General features: G+C 46.1%; 1 protein-coding gene and 1 pseudogene across 2 annotated transcripts in view; both read left to right on the top strand.

Moving 5' to 3' along the window:
- XPNPEP3 (X-prolyl aminopeptidase 3) overlaps positions 1-5,236 on the top strand; it is a 72,579-nt gene extending 67,343 nt beyond the window's left edge. For both annotated transcript variants that reach the window (XM_029955749.1, XM_029955750.1), the window contains one exon: positions 1,807-5,236. In XM_029955749.1, coding sequence (XP_029811609.1) covers positions 1,807-1,973 — 167 coding nt within the window. In that variant the 3' untranslated portion in view covers positions 1,974-5,236. The remainder of the gene's footprint in view (positions 1-1,806) is intronic.
- On the top strand, positions 3,972-22,216 carry LOC115305056 (annotated as a pseudogene).
- Positions 22,217-23,325: the final 1,109 nt, after the last annotated feature.

Below are 23,325 nucleotides of genomic sequence, written 5' to 3'. Positions count from 1 at the left end.
GATGGGGACTACTTTCTATAAGTAGATATTAAGAAATCAATCTTTTTTTAGACCCTGCCTTTCCCAGGGCCAGTTTCTACTCGTCTCCTGTGGAGCGGTGGGAGGCTCAGGCCCGGGAGCCGCAGGTGCTCCCCTGCAGAGAGCTGCTCTGCCTCTCAGTACCCAGTCCTGTCCCCTGAGCTGGAGGGGACGCTGGCCACCTCACGGTTCCCCGGTGCGGCCCGTCCTGGGCAGCGGACAGGGTTCCGCAGGGAGTGGAAGGGCTGATGTTATAAGAGGGATTCAGGGGTTTGGTTTGATTTTGTTTTCATTTGAGAGAGAGAGAGAGAGAGAGAGAGAGAGAGAGAGAGACAGAATGGGGGAGAGGAGGGAGAGAGAGATGGAGAGAAAGATCCGGAGAACCTTAGCAGGCTTCATGCTCAGTGCAGAGCCCGTGGGGCTTGATCCCATGAGTCTGGGATCATGACCTGAGTCAAAATCAAGAGTCACATGCTCAACCAACTGAGCCACCCAGGCGCCCCAAGAGTGATTTTTTAAAATCTGTGTGTCTGAGAGAGAAGGGGAGCAGAGAGAGAAGGGGACAGAGGACCCAGACTCTGCATGGAAAGCAGAGAGCCCAACGCAGGGTTTGAATCCGCAAACAATGAGATCATGACCTGAGCTGAAGGCAGATGCATAACTGACTGAGCCACCCAAGTGCCCCCCCCAAATTTTTTTAAATGTTTGTTTATTTTTGAGAGAGAGCATGAGCAGGGGACACAGAGCAAAGAGAGCTGGGGACACAGAATCCGAAACTGTAAGCACAGAGCGCAATACAGGGCTCGAATGCATGAGCTGTAAGATCTTGACCTGAGCCTAAATCGGACACTTAATCAACTAAACCACTCAGGTGCCCCCCAAGAGTGATATTTAAATAATAGTGCTGTTTTTGTCAAGAAAATGTATTTCAACCATAGATTTCAAGTGTTTTCATCTCTAAGTTATATAAATCACTGTTGGGACCCGACTTTGTACTACCCAGTCACACATTGCTATCTGTGGCCTTATGTGCTATTTAGTACAGTCAGGTGGGTACATGGGTGCTTCCTTAGACTTCGAATACATTTTCCTTCACTGATGTTTTCATTTTACAGATAGGGCGGTATCTGTCAGTTTAGTGGAAGAAGTTTCCAATTTCTTAAATGACCTGTTCTTACTTCATGATTAGAAAAGGGACCTTGGGCTCTGAGAACTGTCCACATGTTTGTTAAGGCCTTCCTGTTTCTCTCTCACTCTGCATTGTGTACGCCAGTTATATTTACGGCTTATTTGAAAGAGCTCATTTGAGTATTTCTACAGCTTATGGTTGTTCAGCTAATAATCTCAAAATAAGTGTTTTTCATATATTTTTAAATACTTTATGTCCTTATTTTAGCAAAGTTCCCTTTCCCAGGGGACAATTTAGCAGGGAAAGAATGCATTATATCATCTACCTGTTTCCAGCATATCCTGACATAGTCAGAAGTAACTTTGGTTGCCCGCTTGAACCACGAGAATATGACAGAATCGTGATCACCATTATCACAGTCACGTGGAGCCTGTAGTCTGGTACACAGGCTACAGCACTAGTGCTGGCAGTGGTAGCCAACATTTATTGGCCGTTACGTGCCACCCACTTTTATGTGTATTATCTCATTTAATATCCAGAATTCTAGGATCCCAGGTCTACAGATGAATTGTAACACAGAGAGGTTAACTTACTTGCTTATCCCAAGTCATCCAGTTACTGCCATTTATGAACAGCACATTCTGTTTTCTACTTTTCAGGCATTTATATTCCAGAGGATGACAGAGATGCCCCAGAGAAGTTTCGTGGTCTTGGTGTACGGATTGAAGATGACGTGGTGGTGACTCAGGACTCACCGCTCATCCTTTCTGCAGACTGTCCCAAAGAGATGAATGACATCGAACAGATATGCAGCAGGGCCTCTTGACCCCCCTGCGGCCCGCGTGCGGCTCAGGTTCAGAGGGGGTGTTCCTTCGCGTCCGTGCGCATGTGCCGTGTGTGTGCTCGTTTATACACATGCTCCGTTTGGGAGTGTGGCGACTGTATGAATGTATGTAATTGTGTGTGATCTTTACTTTGAGTAGCTAGAAATCTGGAAAATTGAATTTTTGAGCTGGATGTAAGTGCAACGTTAGTAACATTAATTCTGTACAGTTAATGACCAAGGCAGGTTGAATTTTTAAATGTTAAGAAAGATTGTGGTTCCATATCTCCGTGCATTCCAGCTAACACAAATATACAGAAGCAGGTCTTTCCCTTTCTGCACTTTGGCTGAGGTCTGCCTAATGTCATAAGATGTTTATGATGCTTGTATTTTGAGCTAACCGCCAGTGTCTCTGTGTGTAGCGCAAGCCGCCTGTCAGTGGTTGTGGGCGGCCGGCACGTGTCTTCCGTAACTCCTGTCCATTTCCCCCCGATCCTACGCATCTGCTGGAGCCATGTGAGCCCTTGGACGCGCTGGTGTCCTGCAGCCCCCCTATTCAGCTCCAATCCAGATTCTAGCAACACTACCTATTAGAACAGTTTTAAGTTTTTCTTGCTGTTAGGTTGCCTGTGGCCTAGAATTTAGACTCTTGACAAGGGAAGAGATGGAAGAGAAAGAAAAACATATGTGTGTCTTCTGCAGATCTAGACCTCTGTCCATCTGTTCTCAGTCTGAAGATGATTCCTTTCCCAGGCATCCAGGCTTTCTTGATAGATTCTTAGTGCCCTGAGCCTTCGGGCACGCCCTGGAAGCTGCCACCCTCCTCACCCTCTTGAAGTCAGAGGAATGGCCCCCAGGGTTCAGAGATACTCCTGCTGTCTTTCTGTAGTTTCCTGTAGTGCAAAATACAGAACTCACCAAGTACCTGTAAGCATCCTGTGATCCTTTTATTTGTCTAGTATTAGCCCTGGAAGGGTAGAAGGAAGGGGTCGTGTTCCCCTCAACACGCCATTGGCTGCGGTCATGTAAGAACTCCGTTTGCAGAGTGAATAGGGCTAGATTGTCGCAGGTGGCTTCTCTGGGAGCTTCTGTCCCAGAACTCCTGTGTTCACCTCCTTTAAGCCTGGATATGGCCCGAGATGTACAGAACCTGCTGGTCGTTATAGCATAAAGTTGAGGGACTTTGGGAAAGAGACAGGCGAGGGAATAAACACTCCGTGCAGTGCTAGAGGTTCGCTCGGCCCGCAGGGCCAAAGCAGACGACAGCAGCAGCAGCAGGGGACAAAGATGGTGTTCTGAGTCAGTGATGCACACGGCGTCCTGCCAGGCTCGCCCTCGGATGCGTGGCTCTGCGGAGCAGCTGCGGGGATGGACGGCCGCGGAGCCAGAGGCGTGGGGTGGAAGGTAAATCCACAGCTTCTCACCCTCTGGCCTCCTGCGGCCCCAACCACCCTTTCCTTGGATTTCCTTTGTTCACTTACAATCCTGGCGTAAGGGACTGCCTCTTCTTGCCATAAGTCCTTTCCAGTGGCCTTCGGCTTTCTAGGTGAAAGCCCAGGTGGTTTTGTGTGCAGCATCATACCTGGACCTGAAACCGACTTCTGGGCAGAACCTAGTCAAGTTGTGCGGCTGTCCTGAGCCACGATGCCTGTTGCAGAATTCGGGTGACTTTCGGTCCCTGACCCAAGCATGTTGCCCTTCAAGTCCCAGATTAACGACAGTGGCTACGCATTGGATCAGACCGTCAGCACCGTGAAGGGACGGCCTGGATGCTGGGCCGCCCGGTTCGGGACTTGCCGAGCCGAGAGCGGTGCGCGGAGCGGGCTCTCGTGCCAGCTTGGCCGCACCCCGGGCACGCGCCGCACCCCTCCGTGGCGAGGGGCCGTAAACACCTCGCGTGCCCACCAGCGGCCCCTACTGCAAGCCTTCGTCTTCAGGAGCCCTTCCCCTGCTACGCTCGGGTTTTCCTCCCTCGGCTGAAGAGGGCCGGTCGGGCCGCGAATGCCGCACGCCGCGCGGATGGAGGACGCTGCCCGGGCGCCTCTGCCGCACGCCTGGGTGCTTGTCTCGGGGGTCGCCGCGTTTCTTCGCCCTCAGCACGCCGTGCCATGTGAGACACAGCACGGGAGCTCTGGAGTCGAAGCCGCCCTCTCCCCGCAGCCCCAACATTCACAGTAGGAAGGCACCCCTCGTGGGGTGACCTCAGGTTCTCTTTGCGTCTGCTTCTAAACCGTGGTTATTTTGTCACTAGTCTTTGTAACAAGGTCAGAAAGGGAAAAACCTCCTACCTTAGACATTATATCTTAATTTGAGATAAAGACTCATAAAATAAGAAAACCCCAGATGAAGGCGGTGGAACTCATTAAAATAGGGAAATTGAGCTGCTTAGATAACCAACACCCTCCTTGAGCCTTCCTGACAGTACAGAGGTGACGGATCTGATGCAGGAGCGCTGGCGCCCCTTGCCCCGCGTCTGTGTCGGAGGTCACAGGCAAGGCCCGCGATGGCCAGCTGGGGCCTGGGTCCTTTGGAACACTGGGTTTCCAGTAACTGCTACCAATAAAACAAAGCTGGGATCTGAGTCAGACCCCGTTGGCCACCCCTCAGCTGGCATATGATCAGTGATACTGTAGCTCGTGTGTGTGCGTGCGTGCGTGCGTGTGTGTGTGTGTGAGAGAGTGTGAGAGAGAGAGAGACACTAACTGAGGGCCCAGGCCGGTGGCAGCGTAAAGGACCCTGCTTGGAAGAGGGTTTTATGCTGTTAATTTTTTTTTGTTAATTTTAATTTTAGTTTCCTGAGGTGGGATCTGTCCCCTAAAACTTAAGCTGATAGGGTTACATATCAGGCCTGGGAAAATATGCCTCAAGCCGAAGTGTTTAACGTTTGTAATATGATGAGAAGGTGAACGCATCATTAGTGCCAACGTTCAATGAGAGCAGAATCCCATTGTCCCAAAGCACTGTTTGTAACTCTGCCCGAGCGTCACCAAGGAACTTGGGGTGAACATCAGTGTTGCTCAGATCAGGGGTTCCCACTGGCATCAGGGCCTTTCAGGGGTGCCCAGTGAGGATCTGAGTGAGCGGCGATCTTTGTTAGCATTTCTTAATGCTTTGTATGACTTTTGTGCAATTATACAAGTTCAGCTTGAACAGAATGCTGTTACTTTTTAAGGCTCTGTCCACTGAAAATAAGTATGTCATTTCCCAACAAGAGAAGAGCATTTATTACTATCATTTTAAAAATAAATTATAAAACAGCATAACAATGTGTGGCATGTATGTGTTATTTTCACATCTAGAGTTTACAGCTTTAAATGTGAGACTGTTTTGTTTTACAAAATGTCTTCTAAAGAGGTGCACCTGGCTGGCTCAGTCGGTAGAGTGTGCGACTCTTGATCTCTGAGTTGGGAGTTCAAGCCGCACCTTGGGTGTAGAGGTTACTTAAATAAATAAATACATATTTTAAAATGTGTAATTTAAGAACACCTGGGTGGCTCAGTCAGTGACATGTCCGACTCTTGAGATCAGCTCACAGTCGTGAGATCAAGCCCCACGTTGAGCATTGGGACCCTGTGCTGGGCATGGAGCCTGGATGGGATGTTCTCTCTCTCTCTCTCTCTCTCTCTCTCTCTCTCTCTCTCTGCTCCCCTCCCCTGAATAAATATTTTAAAAATATATACAGAATATTAACTGCTGTCATAAAATCATGATTCAGATTGAGATGATCTTATCAATCATAGAGAGGGAAAAGGAATGGATTAGACCCAGCCCGTTAAAAGATTGAGTCGAACATCTAATGTATAACAAGGTGACCAGAGTTGATGATACCATATTGTGTGATAGAAATGTGCTGGGAGAATAGAACACAAGTGTTCTCACCAAAAGAAGCAGGGGGGGGGTAAATATGTGAGTTGATTGATACGTGTGTTAATTAACCAGATGGGGGGACATCCTTTCACAATGTGTGTATCACATCGTCATGATGTACACTTTAAATATCTTACAGTTTGGTTAGTTACACCTCAAGAAAGCTCAGGGGAAAAGGTTGACTCTCCACAAAACTGACCCACAGGTCTCCAGACAGCCTCTGTATCCCTCAAGACTATACACTTTGGCCATGAGCTCTTTATGAAGGCTGAATTTTGTAGGGAAGTAGTATCAGTTTGCAAGGTTGTAAATATGTGAGCTTTCTCAGCCATGCAAAGGTCCATACTTGTGGCCGTTTCTTCCTAGTAAGAATCCTCTTTAGAATCAGGCTTTCTGGGGCACCTGGCTGACTCAGTCAGTAGAGCATGCAACGCTTGATCTTCGGGTTGTAAGTTTGAGCCCCATGATAGGTGTAAAGATTATTTAAAATCTTTAAAGATTAAAAAATAAAAATCCTTAGATAAAATCTGAGGCTTTCTGTAAGGTGTGCCTCCCCAACATTTTTCACATACTGGCTTACATAAAAAGATATTTTGGGGGTGCCTGGGTGGCTCAGCTGGTGGGGCATGTAACTCTTGATCTTGGGGTTGTGAGTTTAAGTCCCACAAGTGGTGTAGAGATTACTTAAAAATAAAATTTTCTGAGGCACCTGGGTGGCTCAGTCCATTAAGTGTCCTACTTCAGCTCAGGTCATGATCTTGCGGTTTGTGAGTTCGAGCCCCATGTCGGGCTCTATGCTGACAGCTCAGAGCCTGGGGCCTGCTTCAGATTCTGTGTCTCCCTCGCTCTCTGCCCCTCCCCCACTCATACTCTTTCTCTCTCAAAAATATATAAAAATTTTTTTTAATTTTAAACATTTTAAAATATTTTAAAATTAAAAAAATTAAAAATAGGGACACCTGGGTGGTTCGGTTGAGCATCAGACTTCGGCTTAGGTCACGATCTCACAGTTCGTGGATTCACGCCTTGTGTCGGGCTCTGTGCTGACAGCTCAGAGCCTGGAGCTGCTTTGGATTCTGTGTGTCCTTCTCTCTCTGCCCCTCACCCGCTCATATTCTGTCTCTCTCTGTCTCTCAAAAATAAATAAATGTAAAGACAAAATTTTTTTAAATTTAATTTTTTTAAGTAAAATCTAAAAGTATTTTTTTGTATGGCACATGGAGTAAACAAGGGGCTTAGGAACGTATACACGTGACTTAGAGAAAAAAATTCATTCCATGTCCTTCATACAATGATGGTAAGAAAAATAACATACAAAATTTTGTAGAAATTTTTAAATTTTTTCCAAGAAATGACTTTTAGAATGTCACCAGAAGACCTAAATCACTTATGGGAACATGACATTTTTTGATAAGAGGCTGAAACCCTACACACAATTCCTAATCCAGACTTTATAGTAACAGTATCTTCAGATTCTTCGTAATCGCCATCTTACAAGAAATTTATGTGCACAAGTATGTCACAAGAAATTTAAAACCATCTTTATAATCGTTTAAAAATTTATGATTGGGGGCTTAGGTGAGCATCTGACCTGATATCAACTCAGTTCATGATCCCAGTGTCGTGGGGTCCAGCCCCATGTCAGGCTCCGTGCTGAGCATGGAACCTGCTTAGGGTTCTGTCCCGACCCACCTGTGCCACTCTCCCCCACCAGCACACACGCTCTCTCTAAAATAAGTAAACAAAGAAAACCAGTGGTTGAACTGATGAATGGATAAACGAGATGTAATATATCCGTGCAGTGAAATATTATTTGACCATAAAATAATGAAGTACCGATGCATGCTACAGCAGAGCTGAATCTTGAAAACATTGTGCTTAGGGGCGCCTGGGTGGCTCAGTCCGTTGAGCATCCAGCTTCAGCTCAGGTCATGATCTCACGGTTCGTGGGTTCAAGCTCCGTGTCCGGCTCTGTGCTGACAGCTCGGAGCCTGGAACCTGCTTCCGGTTCTGTGTCTCCCTCTCTCTCTGACCCTCCCCTGCTCACACTATTTCTCTCTCTCACAAAAATAAATAAGACATTAAAATAAATAAATAAATAAATAAAATAATAATAAAAAAAAGAAAACATTGTGCTAAGTGAAAGAAGCCAGGCTCAAAAGGCGCATAATGTATGACTTTGTTTATATAAAATGTCCAGAATAGGCAAATCCATGGAGACAGAAAGTAGATTCGTGATTGTGAGGGCCCAAAAGAAGAGGGAAATGGAAAGTGACTGCTAACAGAGTTTTTTTCTCACATTCTGGAAATAGTCTGGAATTAAAAGGTGAAGGCAGGTGCACAACAGTGAGCATGCTAAAAACAAAACAAACAAAAAAAAAAACCCTTGACTTGTATACTCTTAAAGGAAATTTTATGGGATTTGAATTAAATCTCAATAATTTATGAATGAAATTAAATTATAAGACTCCAACTCCTTTCATTGACAAATATAATGTGATACTTCTTACAACGTGGACTTCAAAGTGAAATCACATCAAATATTTCAAGATGATGAAGCTATAGTTCACAGAAGGTACATGTGTTTTTTAGAACAGTTGCCCTGGGGGCGCCAGGGTGGTTCAGTCAATTAGGTGCCCAGCTTCGGCTCAGGTCATGATCTCACAGTTCACGAGTTCAAGTCTCACATCAGGCTGTCTGCTGTCAGCAGAGTCTGCTTCGGATTCTCTGTCTCCCTCTCTCTCTGCCCCTCCCCCGCTCATTCTCTCTCTGCCCCTCCCCCACTCATTCTCTCTCCTTCTCTCTCTCTCTTTCAAACTACATAAACTTTTAAAAAAGTCACCCTGCTTTGACCACAAAGTCAGAAGTATTCCATGCATGAGAAGCAGAAAGCCGGGCTGCTCCGAGATGTACCCGCTCCGTCTCCAGCCCCCATTCCACCCACGGCCGGCGGCACCGCAGTGCTTGAAATGTCAGATGCTACGGCAACTCCATGGCTCCCCTGTCTTTGATGAGCCACAGCGCACTCTGCAGCCACACCTGCCGCTGAAGTGAACGACCAGGTCGTAGCGCCCCTCGGTGGTGGCCGTATTTCGGTGAGTCCAGAACTCCTAGTGATCAGGGGACCCGTAACGGAACTCCGCTGCTCAAAGTGCCATTCATCTGGCCATCCCGGGGACGGTGGGGATCAGTATCTCCCAGCACGCTGATTCCAAGGCACATCACTCAGGATATTTCAAATCCGAAGTTTACCTCGAAAGTAAGAATCTGTGGCACTGTGTAAACATGGATCCCGATTTCCACCAGTTTGTAAAGCTAGTGGTTCTGGATAGTTGCCACTAAATGCTATCTTTTCCTAGGAAAGTTGAGATTGGGTAGCCTACAGTAATATATCAAAAATGTTTTTAAAAATGGTTATCTTGAAAACATTATTCAATGTTTCATTGCTCAGTATTTGGCTCTGCTACCTACTCTCCTCACAGATTAAACTCTCTAATCAGGAGGGCACCTGGCTGGCTTAATCAGGAGAGCACATGACTCTTGATCTCAGAATCAAGAGCTGAGCCCCATATTGGATGTAGAGTTTACTTAAATAAATAAAAATAAAAAATAAATTTCTAATAAACTATAGCCAATCCTTGCACAAATTATAATCTGGGCAGTGGACTATATATTACATGCAAATGATTCTATTTTACAATAGGGATCGCTATGCATCAAGTACATAAACTGTACTTGACATTGCATCAAACAGAGCAGGCATAGGGTCCACCTGCAAAGGCCTGAAAGAGTATGCTCTCGACAAAAATATTTATAAGAAAACGGTGGTTCCTCAAAAATAGAAACAGAGCTACCATTTCTCCCAGCAGTTCCACCTCGGAGTATGTACTCAAAAGAATTGAAAGCAGGGACTCAAACATGTTTGTATCCTCACGTTCCTAACAGCCAAATAACAGAAACAAACTATCCATCAGCAGATGGTGGGATAAGCAAAATGTGACATATACATACAATGGAATATCATTCAACTTTTTAACAATGTAATTCTGACACATGGCCACAACACGGAAGGACCTTTAAGACATTGTGCTAAATGAAAGAAGCCAGATTTAAAAAGGACCAATATCCTATGATCCCAAGTATATGCAGTGCCTAGAGGAGTCAAGTTCATAGACGGGAAACAGAATGCGGGCTGCCTGTTGGGGGAGGGGGGGCAGATGATTGCCAAATGGGGACAGGGTCTAGTAAGGGAAGATAACAAAGTTCTGGAGAACTGGAGAACCATCTGGTGAGGGGTGCACAACCGTGTGAATATACTTAAAGGCACTGAATGGTACACTTAATGGTAAATTGTACATTTTATCACAATACAAAAATTTAACTAGAAAAAGAACTATATTAGCACGTGGGCAAGGCAAAGAGGAGAGCTAAAGACAGACCGAGTTTGACAGTTTTTATGAAAGTAAACGCTTCGCAAATTTGTGCGTCATTCTCTGCAGGGGCCGGGCTAATCTGCCCGGTAGCGGTCTGATTTACAGCAAGCACGTGCACGTAAGTCATTAAAATAAGAATTGATAAAAATGCACAACTGGTATCACCAACAACAGGAGTCTATAATCCCTCGGTTCCTGCAATAATCAGACTATCAGTCTGAAGTGTCAGGTGTATTTTGAGGTACCTATTTTTAATAAGATAGACCCAGGTGAGTGTTACCAGGAAATAGTGTCATAAAAAGTGGTTGAAAGGGAGGGGCTATTTCGAGTGGAGAAGAGAAAGGTGAGGGGCCACGATGGCCAGCTGGCTCCGAATATTTGAAAAGCTGTCACGTGGAACATTGTGTCTCATGCTGCTCCGTTAGGCAGGACCGGACGAGTGGGCGCAAACACACTCAGAATCAGGATTTTAGAGGCAAGAAGGGGTTTACGACTTGGTCCCAGCTCCTTACAGAGAGTGAGGTGCGGGCGGTCAGGCTTACGAAGACGGGGCCTCGCTCCAGGGCCCGATGCTGATTCCCACAGCCCTTTCCAAACCGTTCCCAGTACCTCCACCTCCTCAAAACTGGCCCCAATGTTCCCCTCCATTTGCAAGGAAAATGCCACCTCCTTGTGCCCTCTCTCCTTCACCGGCTCCCGACCCTCCCCGCTGTCTTCTGTCTGTGACCTTGGCCCCCTCACTCTCCATCTCCTCTGTGACTCCAAACCTCAACAGTGCTCCCGCCTGTTCCCCAGAGACGCTGCCCAGCCCGTGACAACCCACAGGTGGACTCTTTTTCACTCGACTCTGTAGACTGGACTCTTAGGTTACACTGCTGTCCCCACACGTCCTGAGCCGCTCGGTGGATTCACTACTAAGCTGTTGTAAGGACAGCAGATTCTGAACCAAACTGACTCTAATCATTAGACAATAGAAGGGCACACATTGCCCAAGGCAGGACGGACCACCCTTGTAAGACCCCATCAGGAAAGATCGGCTAGCTAGCACCCTTAACATTTCTAAAGGCCTAGAAATGGAAGCCATAGGTAATCACTTATTGCTTGAGGCTAGTTACACCCCACGTGAGGGTCGTGGGTCCTGGGTCCACTCTGTAACTGGTTAACACTCTAAATGTTGTGATTGGGTCCCGCCAAAAGTAACGAATACTCTAGGCAATGTGAATGGTTAAACCTGCTGTCAATAATATTGTATAATAATGATTGGATCAGTGTACCTGTGTCACAATGTCCTGTACTTCCCCCTCCCCAAACCCATAAAGGCCCTGCCCCGCCTTTGTTCGGGGTGCTCAGCACAGATCCACTGCGCTGGTAAAGTCTGTGAGCCCGAGTTTAGGCCCCAGCGAGCCTAAGCCCGTAATAAAGCCCTTTGCTTTTGCATGCGTGACTCAGTCTCCCTGGTGGTTTCTGGGTTTGGGGGACAATATTAAAAATCTGGGCATAACACTGTAACTACTGCTCTGAAACCAACCCTGGTGACCAAAGACATCATCACACTTTGCCTCTAGAGTCCGAGGGACATGGATGTCCGGTCAGGAAAATAGAAGTTACTCTAAATATTCAAAACAGAAAACGCCCTATCAGGAACTGGTCTTGCAGGAGCTCCGAGGGCAGGAGAAGGAGATCCGAGGCCTCCTGAGGGCTGGCAACGGTGGAAGACTGTACCCAGGGCTGTCAGGTCTGGGAGCCCAGGTCAGCAGACTGGACAGAAAGGGCGGGGAAGTAAATTCCCTCCCTCTAGGCCCCTCCCTCTCCCCTTCCCCACCCCTCCTCTCCCTCCCCCCTTCCCTTCTCCCTCTACTCCTCCGGCCTCCTCCATTCTCACCCTCCCTTCTAAGACTTCCCCTCCCTTCCCTTCTCCCCCTCCCCCCTTCCTTGTCCTCCTCCCCATCCCCTCTCTTCTAATGCTTTCTCTCCTCTTCCTCCCCTCCTTCCCCTCTTCCTTCTCCCTCTCCTCCCTCCTCTGTCTCCACTCTTGTACTTGTAAACCAAACTGACTCTATGATAGGTTTCAAGTTCCCCTCTGACCTTGGAGGCCTAGATGTCAGTTTCTCAGAATCATTAGACAATAGAAGGGCACACGTTGCCCAAGGAAGGAGGGACCACCCTTGTAACACCCAGTCAGGAAAGGCCAGCTAACACCTTTAACAATTCTAAGAGCGGGCCTAGAGATAGAAGCTACGCCCTACGTGAGGGTCCCGGGCCCACTCTGTAATTGGTCAATACTCTAAATGTTGTGATTGGCTCCCACCGAAAGTATCAATGTATGGTTAAAGTTACTGCCAATATTGATAGGCGATAATGATTGGACCCCTGTACTTGTGTCACAATTTTGTCGTTTTATGAGTGCACAAGTCATGAACTTACACATGCCTTTTTTGAAAATGCGAGACCAGAATTAAATCTAAAGATCTCTATTACAGAAAAAGATAAGAAAGTTGGATGCCATTCTAACTAAAAGGTGATCTAGGTGTGCCAAGGCGGCTCAGTTGGTTGAGCGTCCAACTCTTGATTTTGGCTCAGTCATGAACCCAGGGTCATGGGATCAAGCCCTGCATGGGGCTCTGTGCCGGCCACCAGGCCTGCTTGGGATTCTCTGTCACTGTCTCTGTCTCTCCCTCAAAAAAATTTTTTAGGGGCGCCTGGGTGGCTCAGTCGGTTAAGCCTCCGACTTCGGCTCAGGTCAGATCTCACGTTCGTGGGTTCGAGCCCCGCGTCAGGCTCTGTGCTGACAGCTAGCTCAGAGCCTGGAGCCTGCTTCCAGTTCTGTGTCTCCTTCTCCTTCTGCCCCTTCCCCTCTCATGCTCTATCTCTCTCTGTATCAAAAATAAATAAAACATTAAAAAAATTTTTTTAACTTCTAAAAATCAACAGCTTTTCAACCATTTTATTGTTTTACATCAAGTTGCTCATTGTTGGAACATGCCTTGGAAGGTTAACCTGCAAAAGGTCGTACGGAAAATGAAGTCAGGTTTGTCTTGTTTTGTCTTTCTTCCAGGAGGGCTCATAGCAGCTTTACTTGGAATAGCCCCAAACTGGAAACAACCAGAACATTCTTCGGCAGGTGAAAGAGCTAACATATAAATGGACGGCCACGCAATGGAATGCAGCTTAGCGGGGAAAAATGGATGAACTATTGATCAGCATGCTGCACGCGCACCTCTCAAGACGATTATGCCAACGGAAAGGGGTCAGACCGAAGCAAGGGTCCATGTATACTGTGTGGTTCCATTTGTATAAATTCTGGAAAATTCGACAATGACCAAAGCAGATGCAGTGGCCAACTGGAACCAAGCGGAGGATGAAAAGGGATGAGAGGGGGGATCACAAAGGGCATGAAGACATTTCTGAGGGTAAAGCAGCGGTTCGGGATCCTTTTCTCCGCTCACATTTGCTTTAATAGATTAGCTCAACATGGGCGGCAAATGTTAATAGAGTAGGAAGCCTCACTACATATCATCTCTATTTCAAGTTTATCTTTATGAAGAGAGAAGTTCCAAGACTAATGTGCCGTGAAAATGAGAAATTTAAGAAATTGGTTAAACTGCTGGTTTATTTAAGTTGTTTCACCTGGTGGTTACAGTTTGCTAAGTTAGTTATATATTGGTTTGAGAGCAACTGGTCATGATAAAAATTATCCAAAAAAAGATTCATAAGATATTTGGGCTTTAAAAGAATACCATAAGTATCCAACTTCGGCTCAGGCCATGATCTCACAGTTCGTGGGTTCGAGCCCCGTGTCGGGCTCTGTGCTGACAACTCAGAGCCTAGAGCCTGCCTTCAGATTCTGTGTCTCCCTCTCTCTCTGACCCTCCCTTCCTCATGCTGTCTCTCTCTCAAAAATAAATTTTAAAAAACATTAAAAATTTTTTAAAAATAAATAAAAGAGTACCATACTTCTAAAAATACCAATTTTTATCTTTTAGGAATTGGTCAAAAGTAAATACATGTATTACATTACATGTTTGTCTATCTAGTTTATTTCTCATAATACTTTTTGAAAACTATCTCTCGGGGCGCCTGGGTGGCTCAGTTGGTTAAGCCTCCGACTTCGACTCAGGTCAGATCTCAGGTTCATGGGTTCGAGCCCCATGTCAGGCTCTGTGCTGACAGCTAGCTCAGAGCCTGGAGCCTGCTTCCGGTTCTGTGTCTCCTCTCTCTGCCCCTCCCCCTCTCATGCTCTGTCTCTCTCTGTATCAAAAATAAATAAAACATTTAAAAAAAAATTTTTTTAATTGAAAATTATCTATGTTGTATGGAAACCAATTTGACAATAAGTTATATTTTTTTAAAAAGACGAAAACCATGGACAACATGTAAATGAATGGGTGTGGCTGTGTTCCAAAACAACTTTATTTATTAAAAAAAAATGAAAACGATCCCCCTAACAGGGGTTATTTCACAGAGGGACTTACTAGTGAAGCAAAGCCATCAAGCACCCATAAACATATGACATGTCACATGTCCCTGTTCATATACCTTCTGCCACCTTATCTGATCAAAACCCTCAACGAAACTGTCATTTCCAGAATGAATTCCCAAACTCTCTGGCTTACCAAACTTTAGTGTTCTTCCTACCCCACACCCGGCTCCACCACACACACGCACACACGCACACACGCACACACGCACACGTTATTAAAAATCCATACATGCCTGAAGCAACCCTAAAGAAGGTAAAATCTCACCTGATAATCAAGGAGATCTTCTAAACTTCAGTAAGCATAAGCTCACAAGGAAGGCTTGTTATTAAATGCAGGCTGTCATGCCTCCTCTTGGAAACTTTCCATTTCATGCTTCTAGGTGAGGAATCAGCATTTTTATCTTTCATCTTTGACATTATAATTATTCCGTGTTGTGGTGTGAACCTCCTTGGGTTCACTTTCTTTGGGCCTCTCGGTGCATCCTGAACCTGGATGTCTGTTTCCTTCCCCACGTTATTTCTTCATATAAGTTTTCGGCCCCCCTCCTTCTCCTTCTGGGACGCCCATAATGCGAGCGCTTGTTTGCCTGATGTTGTCCAACACACCCCTTAACCTCTTCTCGGTCTTTAAACTGTGGCTGTTCTGGGGCTCCCTGCCTTGTGGGCGCAATGGGAGGACAGCTGAGTCTGACGTGGCCCAGGACACTCCACATAGGGCACCCTGGCAGAGAGGCTAGAGTGGAGGCAAGGGTCAGGGTGTCGCAGGGTGCTCTGCTCCGGCGGGGCGCAGGCAAGTCATCTGGAGCTGGAGGGGCGCAGGCCTGGAGTGTTCCTGAGTGCTTTGCACCTGGGCAGCTTGGTGAGGTCCCTGCGGCTCTAGTGGGCACTGACCAGGGGCGTTCCCGTGTGCACCACACAGGGGCCACCTTGGCTGGATGTTGGGCTGATGTGGGCTAGGAGCCCAGGGCTCGCTGAGGCCCCTGGACCCCACTTCCATCCACACTATCAAAGTGGAGGGGAAGGTAAGCCATAGCACTTACCAGCCCCTCTGACCCAGAGAGGGTTCCAGCAGCTCCCTCACCATTTGGTAGGGTTCTTGGGCTGGATCTTTATATTCTAGTTACTATTTTATTATATTATTATTATTAAGTAGGCCCCTTGCCCAATGGAGGGCTTGAATTCACCACCCTAAGATCAAAAGCCACATGTTCTACTAACTGAGCCAACTAGACACGCCTCTAGTTGCTGTCTTATTTTTTTAATGTTTATTTGTTTTTGAGAGAGAGACAGAGACAGAGTGCAAGTGGGGGAGGGGCAGAGGGAGACAGAGACACAGAATCCAAGGCAGGCTCCAGGCTCTGAGTTGTCAGCACAGAGCCCGACACAGGGCTTGAACTCACAAACTGTGAGATCATGACCTGAGCTGAAGTCTGACGCTTAACCGACTGAGCCACCCAGGCATCCCTCTAATTGCTGTTTTAAGCCATTTTTTTTTTCTGTCCCCCAGGGTGTCCAGGGCTCACTGAAGCCGCAGGCTGTGCAGCCAGAGCCCAGCTCCTGTCTCAAGATGTAGGGAGAATGTGAAGCATGGCGCTCCCTGGCACCCCCACCCCGCACCCCCACTCCCAGCCCGGAGAGCGGGGCCGCAGCTCTAGAGCGGGATCCCTTATATTCTAGTTACTCTTTCAAACCACGGCTTTGAATCTGCTCCTAATCGCTCTGTACTAGCCCACCCCACGGCAGTTCTCAGGGTTCAGGGTGGGGGTTCCCTTGGTTACAGTGTGTCTGTCTCTCTCCGTTCTCAGTGTGGTCTCTTTATATTTTGCTGTGCAGAGCTGTTCAGCCCTCAGTTCTTCTTCAGGAGGAATTATTCTGTAAACAGGTGTAGATGTGGTGTGTTCCTGGAGGAGGTGAGTTCAAGGTCTTCCTAAATCACCATCCTGTACTGAAACTCACAAAATAAGGTCTTCTCTCTCTCTCTCTTTTTTAAAAATGTTTATTTATGTTTGAGAAAGGGAGAGAGAGCAGAGGAAGGACAGAGGGAGAGGGACACAAAGTATCTGAAGCAGGCTCCAGGCTGTGAGCTGTCCGCACAGAGCCCGATGCAGGGCTTGAACTCAGAGACTGTGAGGTCCTGACCAGAGCTGAACTCTGACGCTTAACGAATGAGCCACCCAGGTGCCCCGAAAATAAGTTCTTGATTGCGTTCCTTCTCCGTTTCTTCCCCGCTGTTTATTCAGAAACCATTTTGAATTCATCTTAAATCTGATTCAGGTCCTCAGCAACCAGTTTGACCATATTTGCCAAAAGCATTTGTGGACAAACACTCTCTAGTAAACTAATATACATCCAAAAGGCATCTTCTGAGTGACTTCAATTACTTATGTATAAAAATGTACGTGAAAAGGATTAGTGACATCGGTGATCCTAAAGAAAGAGCAATTCCCAATTCACTTATCTTTCCTTCGGAATTTTTTATGGGCTGAGATCATATTACGTCAAAATTATACTCCAGGGAAACTCCACATTACAGCAAAGAGGAGAATTCTTTTTATGGGAATTAATAGAAGAAGTCTAGCTGCATTCTTAGACAGCTGGTCCCAGACCTTCTGATCTATTACTTATACAAATTGTCCCCAAACTCTTTACATGACACGATCGTTCTTAATTTTAAAATGCTGATTCTGGGGCCACTGGGTATCTCAGTCGGTTAAGCATCTGACGTCAGCTCAGGCCATGATCTCACAGTTCATAAGTTCAAGCCCCACATTGGGCTCACTGCTGTCAGCCTGTCGGTGCAGAGCCTGCTTCAGATCCTCTGTTTCCCCCGCCCCCCCCACACCTCTCCTCCGCTTTCTCTGTCTCTCAAAATAAATAAATAAATAAAGCATTAAAATCTTGATTCTGGGCTCACGAGGAGAGTATGCAGATATTCTTGGTGTTTCCCCAAAGATGACTACCCAAGTGTAGTCCTTGGCCAGACGGAATTAGGCAAAGGGTGAGGACAGAGCTAAAGTCCCGAGTCAAGGTGGGCACCCCCAGGTCTGTATCCAGCAGACAGCCGCTGAGCAGGTGTGAGAATGTGCGGTTGACAGAGAGTCTGAAATCCTCCCTCTTTTTCAAGACACTGAAGAAGGGTCCATTTCTCTCTTCACTAAATCTTAGCCTTGAGAATATCACAGTAACACACATAAGCACCATGTAACTACAAAATGCAATAATTTATTCCAAAATTATCCTAAACAAACATATCAGGGCAAAAGGGAACAACATAGAAAGGGTCAACATGTAGCTCTATAGCTTTGGGGGCGTCTGGGTGGCTCAGTCAATTAGGCGTCCGACTTCGGCTCAGTTCATGATCTCGCGGTTCGTGGGTTCGAGCCCCGTGTCAGGCTCTGTGCTGACAGCTCAGAGCCTGGAGCCTGTTTTTGGATTCTGTGTTTCCCTCTCTTCTCTAACTCTCCCCTGCTCACGCTGTCTCTCTCTCTCTCTCAAATATAAATAAAACATTTAAAAAATTACAAAGAAAACCACTATAGCTTGTTGTTTTTAAATAATGCATAGGGTTGTGTGATCTCTACTGGCCGAAGAGAGGGGGAGTACAGATATTCAGATACAGACACCCATCAACAGAAAAAAGGCTGCCTGCCACTGAAATTTTGCTCCGGTGCAATGCGTGAAGCCGGCTCAGGGCTGGCCGAGCTGCTCCGGTCAGGTGTACTCCCGCCCAGCGCGCCCGCCCGCAAACACTGGGGGGCACACTCATCGTCATATTCATACCCATTGTCATTCATCCGACTTCACTGAGCTTCACCCGAGCTAGGTGCCCGGGTAAAGACGGAAAGTGTAGTCCCTGCCCTCAAAGAGCTTAGTCTATAAAACACTGGCGTGGGAAACATTAGAATGCAACATAACATGGAAATAGAGTTGCAGAGGCAGCACAAGGGAGGAAGGCAGGAACTGCATTTGAGAAGGGACTCGGGGCACCTGGGGGCTCGGTCAGGTGAGGGTCTGACTCTTGTTTTCAGCTCAGGTCATGATCTCGTGATTTGTGAATTCGAGCTGTGCCTCAAGCTCTGTGCTGACTGCATGGAGTCTGCTTGGGATTCTCTCTCTCCCTCTCTCTGCCCCTCCCCTGCTGGTGCTCTGTCCCTCTCTCTCTCTCAAAAATAAATAAATCAATGTTTTTTAATTTATTTTTGAGAGACAGAGAGAGACAGCATGAGCAGAGGAGGGTCAGAGAGAGAGGGAGACACAGAATCTGAATCAGGTTCCAGGCTCTGAGCTAGCTGTCAGCACAGAGCCCGACGCGGGGCTCGAACCCACGGACTGTGAGATCATGATCTGAGCCGAAGCCAAATGCTTAACCAACTGAGCCACCCAGGTGCCCCTAAAAAAATTTTTTTAAAGAGAAGGGAGTCAGGATCACTGGTGGGAGAAGATGCCCCATGGGTTTTATAATAAAATTGCCACATTTGGATGGCACTTTCACTTACATTACTATCTCACTGATGCTCAGAATGATCCCATGAGGTGCGTCATTATCTTCATTTTACAGACATGCAAAGGATGCGACTTACCAAGCTTCATATAGTCTGGCTGGAATCTAGTTCCTTAGACCTGAAACCATGAGGTGTAAACTTAACACTCGCTGAGCCCTTCCTAGGGGTGACGTGCTGGGCTGAGCATTCTGTGGGCATTATTTCATTTAACCTCTGCAGCAATAATTCTTATCACTCCTCATTTTATAAATGAGACGGACGTGGTTTACAGAAGTGAAAGTAACTTGCCCAAGTCACATTTGAATTTAGCTATGATTCAGAACCTGGGCCCTTAGCAACTGCTTCCCGTCGTTATGCAGGGAAGGACTTCAATGGTCAATGGTCCAAACTGGCTCAGGGCTCAGGGCAGTTGGTAGCAGACATACCTGGGCCAGAATCTTACTAGCTCTCTGGTCTTAAGGCAATTTACTTAACCTCTTAGCTTCGCTTTCCCCATATACAGATTAGGAATTGTATATATCTGGCCACACTGGTTGTTTTGTTCACAGCATCTTTACTTCTTTTATTTTGCATTTAACCCAGTTTGTATTTAATTGCTTTTGTCTGCCTCTACCTGTAGGCTAGAAGCTACAGGAGGCCTAGGCCTGCCTATACCCATCTTGCTTACCGTTGTAACTCCAACACGTAGTGCAGAGCCTGGCGCGTGGTGCTTACCCAATACATACTTGTTCAGTAAATAACTCATCCCAGAGGAAAGAGTTCTCTTTCCCCCCCGCTTCATTATATAGGAGTTCCCGGGAAGGATTCTAGTAGAAGGAACAGGGCAATGAAATATCATGAATGACCAGTCCTGGAATAGTGAGGGCCATGTCCTGTCAGGGAAGGGGAGATGGTGATGGGCGACACTGCCGGAATCACAAGTAAGGCCAGCATCTCCTGTAGTCGGACCCGTGCAGTAGCACAGGGCTCTGAGTTCAGACGGGTTCTCCCAGCACGTGGGGAACGCCCTGCTCTTACTGTCTAGAAATTCTTGATCATTTCTTTTAGCAAGGACACAACTGGTCCTAGTCACAGGCAATGGGCCATAAGGAAGGAGAAAGGGCAACAATGAGGCAACATTTCTACCAAAGCAAGGTTGGGGGACAATGAAAAGTCCAAACCTGTGAACACCATGTACGTCCTGAGAAATGCAGCTACGTGCCCAGCTGGTGAGGAGGTAGACTAATGAGCTCCTTGAAGGCAGAAATAATACCTTATCCAATGCTGTCTGTAGTTTAAAATGGTGTGGCATGTTCTCTTAATCAATCTTACTATTTTGAGATCACTGTAGATTCCATTTGCAGTTATAAGAAATAATACAAAGAGATCCAACGCGCCCTTTCCTTAGTTTTCTCCAATGCAAACATCTTGCAAAACTGCAGCACAATATCACAACTAGGATATTGACACTGATACGGGTCAGATACCCAAACATTCCCCAAGGATCCGCCATGTTGTCCTTTGTTAGCTATACCCACCTTCCTCCCTTTTTCCCTCCTTAACTCCTCACAGGTACTAATCTGTTCTCCATTTCTATAATTTTGTCATTTCAAGAATATTAAGTACATAGAATCATATAGTAACTCTTGTGTGATTTTTAAAAATTTTTAATTTTTTTTTTGAGAGACAGCGCTAGCAGGGAGGGTCAGAGAAAGAGGGAGATACAGAATCCAAAGCAGGCTCCAGGCTCTGAGCTAGCTGTCAGCACTGAGCCTGACGTGGGGCCGAACCCACAAACCATGAGATCATGACCGAAGCCGGACACTCAACCAACTAGGCGCCCCGTGTGATTTTTTTTTTAATTGCTTAAGTTATTTAATTATTTTGAGAGAGATAGAGAGGGGAAAGGGGCTAGAGAGAAGAAGAGAGAGAGAATCCTAAGCCGGCCCTGCACTGTCAGCACTGAGCCTGATATGGGGCTCGAACTCATGAACCATGAGTTCATGACCTGAGCCAAAATCAAGAGTCGGATGCTTAACTGACTGACACCGGATTTTGTTGTTTTGTTTTTTTTTTAACTCAGCATAATTATCTGCAAATTCAGCCACTTGGGTGTATCAAAAGTCCATTCCTTTTTATTATGAGTGGTATGTACATCCCACAGTTTAACTGTTCACCCATTGGAGGACATCTGCATGTTTCCAGTTTGGGGCTATTATAAATAAAGCTGCTAAAACCCATGTATGGATTTTATGTAAACAGCAGTCTTCATATCTCTGGGATAAATGCCCAGGAACTCAATCACTGTAGTTAAATGTGTACGTTTTAAAGATACTGCCACTTCTCACTGAACGCTGCCAACGTGGTGTCCCGGTGTCTCGTGGATGTTGGCCCAGTGGCCTACGTTTCCTTCGGGCCTCATGCCAGGAAGCTAGTCACGACTGTAGATGTCACTGATCAGAACAGGGCTGTGGCAGGTAAGGAGGCAGCCTCTGCCTTTCAAATGCATGCAGCCCCCTGACTTCATCATCAAGTGCCCTCACAGTGCCCTTCATAGGCATGTCAGACGAGTCTGGCGGGAGGCAGAAATCAACACAAACTGGGCAGCTGCAAGATGGACCAAGAAGATGGAAGCCAGAGAAAGGAAAGCCAAGACGACAGATTTTGATCGTTATAAAGTCATGAAGGCAAAGAAAACGAGGCACAGAATAATCAAGCTTGAAGTTAGGAAGCTACAAAAGCAGCTCTCTTGAAAGCTTCTCTCCAAAAAAAAAAAAAAAAAAAAAAAAAAAAAAAGGAGCTGCTGCAAAGGTTCCAGAAAAAAAAAAAAAAGATGGCTGCTGCAGGCAAGAAGGCTCCCGTCCAGAAGGTTCCTGCCTGGAAAGCTATGGAGTCCAGCAGGCGGCGCCTCCAAGGGCTCAGAAGGATCAGAAAACTCCAGCCCAGAAAGCACCTGCTCTGAAGGCATCTGGCAAGAAAGCATAAAAGCATGAGAGGCTATTATAAATAAGTAATATATTTTCTTTTGGACAAAAAATAAATAAATAGAAAGATACTGCCAAAGTGTTTTCCAGGGTGGCTATACCATTTTTCATTCCCACCTGCAATGTATGAGCGATCTAGTTTCTCTGCGTTCTTGCCAACATTTCGTGTTGTCACAGTTTTTAATTTTTGCCATTCTGACAGGTGTATAGTGATAACTCATTGTGGACTTAATTTGCATGTATCTAATGGCTGATGATGTTGAATATCTCTTCACATCCTTAATTGTCATCTGTATGTCCTTTTTGGTGAAATATCTCTTTGTTGGGGCACCTGGGTGGCTCAGTCCGTTAAGCGTCCGACACTTGATTTAAGATTCAGGTCATGATCTCATGGTTTGTGAGATTGAGCCCTTCGTCGGGCTCTGTGCTGACAGTGTAGAGCCCACTTGGGATTATCTTTCGCTCCCTCTTCCCTCCCCTGCTTCTCTCTCAAAATAGACAAATAAACATTAAATAAATAAATACAGGTTTATATACATATCTGTGTCTTTTGCCTCTTTTCCAATTTGGTTTGGTTCTTAGTTGTAAGAGTTCTTTCCATGTTTTGTTGGATTTCTGGTTTGCAAATACTTTTCCCCACTCTGTAGTTTGTCTTTCATCCTCTCAACACAGCCTTTTACGAGCAAAAGTTTTTAATTCTGATGAAGTCACATTTATCAATTGTTCCCTTTAAGGATCATGCTTTGGTGTCAAACATAAGAACTCTGGCCCTAAATCCTGCACATTTTCTCCTATGTTTTATTCTAAAAGTTGTACAGTTTTATGTTTTGCATTTAAGGTCATGATTCATGTTAATTTTTGTAGATTTGAGAGTGGTTCAAAGGTCTTGTTTTTTTGTTTTGTCCATGGATGTCCTTTCACTCCAGCACTATTCACTGAAAATGCTCTTTCTTCCGTTGAATCGCTTTTGCACTTCTGTCAGCATCCAGCTGGGCATATTTGAGCAGGTCATTTCCCAGGTTCTCTGTTCGGCCATTAATCTATGTGTGTCTCCTTCCGCCACTACCATAGCGTCTTCATTACCATAGCTGCATGGTGAGTCTTGAAAGC

This window comes from Suricata suricatta, chromosome 10, assembly GCF_006229205.1.
Source record: "Suricata suricatta isolate VVHF042 chromosome 10, meerkat_22Aug2017_6uvM2_HiC, whole genome shotgun sequence".
Classification (NCBI taxonomy): Eukaryota; Metazoa; Chordata; class Mammalia; order Carnivora; family Herpestidae; genus Suricata; species Suricata suricatta.
Note: the sequence above shows the minus strand (reverse complement) of the source record. Positions and strands in the feature narration are given on the sequence as shown.